Raw genomic sequence first — 8,820 nt, 5'->3', positions numbered from 1 at the left:
GAATGGAATAGGATGAAGTCATCTTTTGAGTAGTTTGTACATGAGTGTTTTTCCCAGCAACCATTAATGAATGTTTGCTTGAAGCTTTTATATATAAACACTCAATATAATACTCAAAATAATCATATACTGAAAATAATCATATTAACTAGCTGCTTTGCTTGTTTTTGAGCTAACAGAAGTGATCTTTATAGTTTTTTCATTGTTTTTGCTAAGTCCCTGGGTGGAAAAATACCTTTTCCTGGCCCTGTAGGTCAATCTACATCATTAGCCTTTAAAAACCAACATGCCCTCCAGGCATTTTATCTTTTTCTACATGGGAAGGAGTCAAAGAAATTGATGTTTTAATTAATAGCCATTCACTAGACAAGCTTCTAAGCTAAATACTCTCCTCTTGTTTTCTTATTTTCTTACTAAAGCATTTTTGAATCACACTGTTTTACTGTTTCAACAGGTCTGTTCTTGTTCTTCTGTCATTTGCATGCATATACATTTTTATAAAATGTTTCTCCTTTAGATCACACTGCAGATAAATCTCCCATTACAGCAAATGCAAAACTATACAATCAGGGTGAGTGTCCTAGCAAATATGCTCTGCTAGTTTACTGCACACAATTCAACAAGTATTTTCAATGCATAAGTAAAAATTGCCATATTGCTCTCCAGTGATAATATAAATTATGTTGATTAGCTGGTGTAATGCAACTGACTGCTACCAGGTATATAAACGATAAGCAGACTAGTTCTAGGAATCCTACCTGTGGACATAAGAGTTGCTAAACTATAGTATAAAACCATACTTAATATTTCTAGGGGCCAATATCAATTCATCGATCCAGGAATATCCTTGTATTGACAGGGCAAACCTTAGCCTCACTCTCAGACTTAAAGCATACTCCTTCAGGGGTTTTTTGGTGAGTTAGTTTGTTAATTCTACCAGATAAACATTACCTTAACACATTCCAGAGTATGTGAGAAATTAAGATCTAAGTTCAGGAAGACTTGTCACCACTGCCACCAAAACCATTAGTCCTACCCTCCCCTTTCCTGTACTGGTACAAGTGCTTGCATGGCTATTTGGTGAAACAGATTGAACTGGTCTGATCAAGGCTAAAAGTAATCCAGGAAAATGAAACAGAGGATGGTGCTCCCCAAACAAAATAAATTTTCTAATTCTGCAGCAAACAATTTTAAGTTTTCAGTTTGTCTCAAATAAAAATTAATATTTATTTAGCTCCACACTGAAAATAGCTGAAGATTACTAATTAAAATGGCGCCTTCTTAAAACACAAAAACAAGAAGGAGAAAACGCAATTCCTTTTCTCTTTTATTGATACTGCCATTGTGACTACCTTTATGCAGGCAGATTGCTTTCCTACATTAAACACTTTTTTATTAATTTGGAAGTAATGTTTTGCTCTCTATACGTCCTAAGGTTATCCAATTAAAACACAGTTATACTTTTAAGAAGTTTGCACATTTTCTCTTTAACTGTTTTTTTTTTCCAGATCTGTGTAAAGGTTACTTAGCAAGAATACATGCATAGACATTAAATGGAGACCAATCCACCACTAAAAGGTAATGCACATAAAACTTAATACAGTACTTTGACATCATTTCAAATAAATACCCACATACAAATGTAGTAATTTTAAATGCAACAATACTTCTTATGAATCAATACTGTAACAGAAGATGGAAATATAAGTCCCCACATCTAGGAATAATAACGCTTTTTTCCAGCAAACAGAAATCTTTTTCCCACTGTCAATATTATTTCAATTTGTACTTTTTTTGAGGAGTGGGAATGCTCACCCCCAACAAGTACCAATTTAATCATTCATGTGAGCCTCAACAAACAGTAGACAGATAGGTACAGCTTGTTGATGTGCTTCTCTGTTTCTGTTTCCTGAAATTACAATGATTAGATACAACATGCAAGAGAAGATATCAATGTTTTGTTGTTCACATTTGCAAACAATACTATGGTTAACTGCATTCACCACCATACAAAGCTAACATAACATCAATATTCCTGATACGTTCTCTGTCCTGTTACCACAAATGTGTTAATACATCTTACTCATTTGTTCAACATGAGTCCATTTGGTTCCCAAAATGTATTTGGGTTTGTTTAGGTTTGATGGGTTTTTTTTTTTCCCCTCTATACCCCTGAATTTGCAAATATTTGCATGATGAAATATCATTGACTAACAGAATTTTTTACAATTCTTTGAATATATAATCTCTATAGTAAGACTACCCATTAAAAATGTGCGAAAGGGGAGTTCACTTTGCACTTATTGCTCCATGTCTTTACTAAATTCCAAAACAGCCATTCCATCTCTCCTAAGTTACAGGACCTAGACTAAGCTATTCTAAGAGTCTCCCTTAAAATGATTAAAGGCACTACTGGCAATAATTAATGACTGAAAGGCGCTGATATGTAACACCCTATCATTGACAACTTTAGAATTTTTCTTTCTAAATGTACCATAATTTGGCACAATAAAATGAAAAAGTAACAAAACAATTCCAATTTGGAATTTAACTGGTATATTTGTATAAAATTCTGTTAATCAATAATACTTCAACTTCCTAAAACCCAGGAATTCTGGAATCTATAGGTAATACTATTTTTTTAATATTTTTCAAGTGCCTATTACTGTTTTAACCAGAGCAAAGTCAAGTTTTCTTCTTGTTACATTGAACTATTCCTAAGAATAATAATACAATATGAAAAAAAACCCCAGAATTTGAATACCCTGGATTTCTTAATGAACATGGCAGTCAAAAAAAAAAATCTGTAATTTAAACATATAAAGCTTAACATTTTATAATAAAAAAGCTGCTGAAGCACAGCACACAGTTTAGCAGAGCTCCTGTTTTTTGTTGAAACCCTTTTCTAATCACAATCTAGAGCTCCCCCCAAATCTCTGCCACATGCTGATGTAGAATTCGAAAATCACAAACCCAAGTTGGAGAGACTATGAGCACAAACCACTGCATTTATATAAACTCTTCTACATAAGGAATTACAGAAGCTAAAGAAAAATATCAAAATATCAAAAGTGCACAGGTTTAACAATCAGATAAAAAATTAGCATCTGCAATGAAATAATAAATTCCCCAATCCGAACATTTCTAGTAGATCATAAACTAACATGGTGATCATTACTTTTGAAGTAGGTTTCTTCAGCACTTGTAAGGTTTCTTACTGCAGCAGCACTTATAGGTAAAGCTTGTTTGTTTTATAGCTTCATACATAAAAGGAACGTTTCAGGTATTATATAGGAAAAAGGTGTTTTCAAGAGTTAGGATCAGGTCAGTGGTTTCCATTCTTTGTGCAATGGGCTACCACTTTTAACCATAATGAAAGAAGTTAAGAAATGCTGTTGCACTGTTGGAAAGGCCTTCTCCAGGGACTACTCTACAGCTGAAAAATGGAAAAATAAAATAGCATTAGGAAAAAAAAGAAAAATCAGTGTTTATTTCTCAATTAAAGAGCTGAAAACTTAAAACAATGTGCTTCAAAAGCAGGTTAGTTGGCTGAGGGTGTCTGTTAGCTTCCTGGGGTAGAAGCAGCTGGTTTAGCTCTCATGTGCTTTCCAAGCTGATGAAACAATGCTTTATGGGTTTAGCCTGGAAGCAATAGCTTTGCAGAAAGAAGGTTTCTTACAAGTACTGAATCAAGCTTTGCTGTTCAAGCACAAGTTAACAGCAACAAGTGTGCAAGAAACATTTTCAGTGAAGCTTTAGGTTCTCCAGAAACATGCAGGTCAGTATATCATGCAGGCCAATGCAGAGAATATCATTCAGAAAAAGAGCCTGCTTGCAGAGGTAGGTGATGTCTTAAGAAATTTTCCATGCTTTATCCCAGCCCATTGAAAGTGATATGAAAGACTTACCGCAAATATACGTTTCAAGAAATTGTTAATCAAGAATTACAAGTCTCAATTGGAAATATTAGCTAAAATTACAAACAGCAGGATCAAGTCACCTTACCACCATTCCTCATTTCTTATGTAACAGGTGCTAAAAGAAGTTAAACCATAACCTTGACAAGCTCAAACAGCAGTCAGGTTTCTTGGCCTTTTTGGTTTTTTTTAAAGATCCACAGAAATGAATGAAGATGGAAATGACTACTAAGACTATTGGGCTAATAGCAAAATTGTTCATACTTGGGAACTGAAAGTGAGAGCCAAGACTGATAGTAATAGTCACTGTCTGGTAACATTGAAATCTTTATAGAAAGTTCCAGTTAATTTGAAAAAACGTAACAATGCATTCAATTTGTTTCTCCAATTTGCCTTTTTGCCATTAGTATTTTGCAAAAATACTGCCATTAGAGACATGGAAACAGTGAAAACTGTATTAAAGCTCCCTACCACAGTGGAAGGAAAATTGTAACTGTTTCTATTGGAGCAAAGGAAGTTAGCAACTCAAATGCCTGCTTTTACAAAGTATTTTTAAATTACACTTAATGCAAGAATGAGAAGAATAAAGGCCTTTTGGAAGATTGTGCAGCAAAAAAGAGAAAAGCAGGATTGAAAACTTAAAAGATGTCTCGCGTCTAAAATATCAAACCTGCTATTTAGCAATATTAAAGCTCAAATTCAGGAGAATTCAGCGTTTTCTAAAAAAAGCAATAATAGATGCACAGGGCCTAGTTTCTAAAGTCAGAATTCCTATTTGTTTAAACTTCTCAAGCAGTGATGTTCCAGCAACATATTAGACTTAAATAATTTGGGGTTTTTTTCCTCCTCTCGGTTTTGGTAAATGTGATTCTGGCATTGAACTGTGACATTCTGTTGTTTCCCAGCTTTGTAGCAGGGTTTCTACAATTCCATTTGTTTAAAGTCACATTGTATGAGTCTAGAAGTCTTTTTCCTCCCCCCTACTCTAATATCTGGGAAGCCAAAGTCCCATGTGGTTTCCCCTCACTGGGAAAACAGGCTGTGCTCCTTATTACCTTATATTAGTACTGTGATATCTCCTGACTACTTATAGGCAGAGCGGCAATGCACAGGAAGCAAGCTGCTGATCATCTATAAGATATGGTAGTGAAATGAGGCAGTACCACACCAGGAATATTAGAATGGCTTTATAAAACATCACTATCAAGCAGACAACTGTGCAGTCTCACATTGCTTTTAGTAATACTATAGGCATACAAAATTATTTGAAAGAGTACAAAATGAACAGGGCTTTACATTAAAATAAAGTTTGAGGCTAGGCACTTTAAGACTCTGGTTTAAAGAAAAAAAGTGTGCCTTGTGCTCCACAAATTTTCCACAATTTTAGAAGCAACATTTTTAATCTTTTTCTCTTACGTAGGCACCAATTATGAAGTACACTTTTATATTATCAAACATATTGTAATTAAGTGGCTAAAAAGGCCCCTTAGAAGTTCAATAGCAGACAATGGTTTGTTTTTAAAGTTTAATATGTATACTAAGCTACTTCATAAATAATTATTAGCAGGATGATGTGGTTCAGTTTCATGTGCCTATAATGTAGAGCCCTGTGAAACATATGTTTGCATAAGGAATGTAATATCTTTTGTGTATTTAAAAAAAATGATCAGAGCTCTGAAATACTAACCTGTTCAGATTCATATTGAAAGCTCAGAAAAACTGTTTTGTGACTGACAATGCTAGACTACAGTCACATTAATTCTACACAAATATGTTGTGTGGCTACAGTAATATATAAAACAGGTTCTTTCCAAAGTATTATGCTTGCAAGGAGCAACATGAGACCACAAAGATCCTTTCAGCATATGACTTTTTTCCACAGCATAACTTCTTTAAGTGGAACTGTCTACCAGGTAGAATCCCAATTCTTAAAATTTTAAGTTTGATATCAGATGGGGTAAACATTGCATATTTTTAATATAAATGTGCAAGTTGTTTCTGGTTAACCCTCTGAAGAGAGGGAAGCAGAGTGTAAATAATGTAGCCTACCAAGTTTTATTCTAGCTTTTATAGCCTATAAAAAGCTTTAGGACTTTGGTCAGTGGTGATATGACAGCAAGTTCTTAATATCTTTATCTTAATATCTTAATATCTAATAAAAGATATTATATTAATATCTTAATAGACAAATTAATTTTGGTTCCAGTTTCAAAATGCTCTGCATTTTCAAGACATACCTCTCATTTTAACATTTGCTTTTCACCACTTCTTAAGCCACAGTAACAAGGAAGGTTTTCTGTTTGTTTCTGCCTGTGAAAGCATTTATTGAAGTATGTTGCAACCCTGGTGAAAGGATCACATTTGTGCTATACAAACTACAATTAGTAGTGCCAGATATAGTACTGTATCAGGTGTACTCTTTTAACACTTACCATAAACAGCAAATCCCATACATGTTAATTGTGGAGAAAGCTAATTCCTTTCCCATACTTACTTCCTATCCCCATACTTATGAATTAGTTACAGTTAAGACCACCATAATACAATTTGTATTACCTGGATCAACAACATACTAGTACAAGTCAACTCACTGCGACATTAGATAGTGGGGATTTACGCTGACAGTCACAGCATAAAATAAGATGCATAATATGATTTTTCTACACACCTGTCCTAGTCACAATAGATTTTATACTTCTCACTACAAAAAACCTGGTTGTTAAGGACAGACCCTTCAGACCTGTCTCCACAGAACCGAATATGACTTACAGTAGGGTTACTGCTCTTGGCTTTGGAAGCAGATTTTGTGCGCACCCTTTTGGACTGCTCATGGTCTAGCTCCAAATGTTCCAGGCGCTGGGTCAGTGCCAGTTTCTGCTGGATAGCCATCCGAAGCAAGGAGTTCAGAGTCTTCTTCTCATCCTCAGCTGCTGCAAGCTGCCGCTGCATTTCATCCAGCTGTGTGACATATTCATCACATCTGCAATGAAATATATCAATCTTTAGCAATCCTGTTTCCATCTCTAAAACATGAATCCCTTGTGACCGGCTGATATTAGCAGAGTGATAGCTTTGCAGTTGCATACACACTCTTTTAAATAGGAACTTCAACCAAACCCATAGAAAAATCACAATTAGTTTTCACTGAGGTTCTTTACAATCCCACACTCAGCACTTATGTTCATGCCTTTCAAGATGTAGTATAATTAACAGCATCCTTAGATAATGAAAGTATGGAGTCTGATATAAAAGTACTCATGTCTAAAGATTAGTAAGATGTCCTTCCATAGTGAGTAGACACAATGCAGTCAAATTAATTTTGTCTCTACTTACACAGAGACCACAATGGTTCTAAACTTTAGGCTGGACAGGAAGTCTGAGGGGAACAGTAGGAGTGCTGTAAAATGACCATTACTAAAATGGCTATTAATACCATTTGATAAGCACCTGAACTTTGTAGTTTGTTACTTTACAAATGGAGTCCAAATAACAAATTCCCAGTGGTGACTGAACAGCATTGTTTAAATAAGCATCTTTCATAATTCTACTTTAACCTACCCCAATTCCTGATGTAAAAATTCTATAAACAGTGTTTTATTACTGTTTTCTCTATAGCAAGTGGCCTTTATATAATTGTTTTCACCAACAAAATTAATTTTAAAACAATTAAACAAAGGAACTGAGTGTTACTGGGAACCCTGCAAGGGAAACTGTATAAATGCCTGCAAGCTGTTTCATCTACAGTCATTTTCACTGAGCTTGGAAGCTACTTAACTTGCACAGTGCATCTTGAACAATGTAAAAAATTAACATCTTTACATGTAGATGCATATTTACTGCACATAGAAGACCAATTATGCGTATGGGTAGAAAAATAAATATTCATAGGTACCAGCTGGAATTTACAATGGCAACATCTGTAAAATACAGCTTCTTCATAAAAGCAAAAATATCAGCAGAGAACTTCCTTTTAACATCAAAATGGAAAAGCCCCTGAATTAAAGAGACATCTATCATCATTAAGTAATATAAAGCAGACTGGAAAAAAAATACCACAGAACAAAACTGCATTAACATGCAGATTCATCAGCTGTGCTTACACTATCAAGTCCCAAATTCCGCTCTCCCTGACTTCAAATAGCAGGATTAGGCCTATATTCCTAATTATATTTGCTTGGGAAGAGAGAAAGGGAAAGGAAACAATAGAATTTTATTTTTAATACATATGGAGATTAAACAATAACCCAGAAATATTCATATAAAACCTGCATGAACTAGGACTGCAATGTAGCTTAGCATACCAGAATATTTTGAGTTTAGGGCCAATATGTGAGCGAGAATCTATCCACTCAAATCTCTGTGCATCCTGCTCTTGAGTTCATCACAGTCTCACTCATACTGTGGAGCACAGTGGAAACCCATTGTGTGAGGGGTTTCTCTTTTTAAAAAACAAAACCAGGAACCTTAAATTTGCTAGAAGCCTAGCACCTGCCCTTTTCTCTTCATAGCTAGGTGGACCTTACAAGGCAAAACCAATCCGTACACCTCAGTGAGGGGAAAGAGACCAACCAGATCTTATCCAATTTACCATTAGCACTAGAGAGGAACACAGACTGAAGTGGACCTAGGAAGTCTGAAAAGACAAATCTTGCGGGCATAACAGTCCTCCCCTCTTATGGATGGGGGCACCAGCTCCAAAATGAGGGCATGGCTACAGAAATGAATAGCTCACAGCATCACTGCTAACCCTGTGCCCTGTTGCTCTGGATTGTCAGATATATATTTTCTTCACTTGGGGGTGGGGGAGCAAGGCACAGACTAAAGATTACTGGGAGGCTTGAGGGCTATGGGGTTTCCCTCCAGTTTTCAAACACACTCATGACATCTGAGGTAAAAAGCACAA

The 8,820-nt window shown here is 35.4% G+C and overlaps 1 protein-coding gene across 2 annotated transcripts in view; it reads right to left on the bottom strand.

Annotated features, from left to right (window-relative positions):
• Positions 1 to 3,398: 3,398 nt before the first annotated feature.
• Positions 3,399 to 8,820, bottom strand: part of BICD2 (BICD cargo adaptor 2) — a 91,882-nt gene continuing 86,460 nt past the window's right edge. Inside the window, exons 7-8 of one of the 2 annotated variants that reach the window (XM_075713700.1) lie at positions 6,687 to 6,897; positions 3,399 to 3,436 (exon numbers count right to left, since the gene is read on the bottom strand). In XM_075713700.1, coding sequence (XP_075569815.1) covers positions 3,431 to 3,436; positions 6,687 to 6,897 — 217 coding nt within the window. In that variant the 3' untranslated portion in view covers positions 3,399 to 3,430. Of the gene's footprint in view, positions 3,437 to 6,590; positions 6,898 to 8,820 lie in introns of those variants that run through there. The other variant, XM_075713699.1, reaches the window with a different exon arrangement.

Source organism: Pelecanus crispus, chromosome 7 (genome assembly GCF_030463565.1).
Source record: "Pelecanus crispus isolate bPelCri1 chromosome 7, bPelCri1.pri, whole genome shotgun sequence".
Classification (NCBI taxonomy): domain Eukaryota; kingdom Metazoa; phylum Chordata; class Aves; order Pelecaniformes; family Pelecanidae; genus Pelecanus; species Pelecanus crispus.
This window is presented reverse-complemented; position numbering and strand designations above follow the sequence as displayed.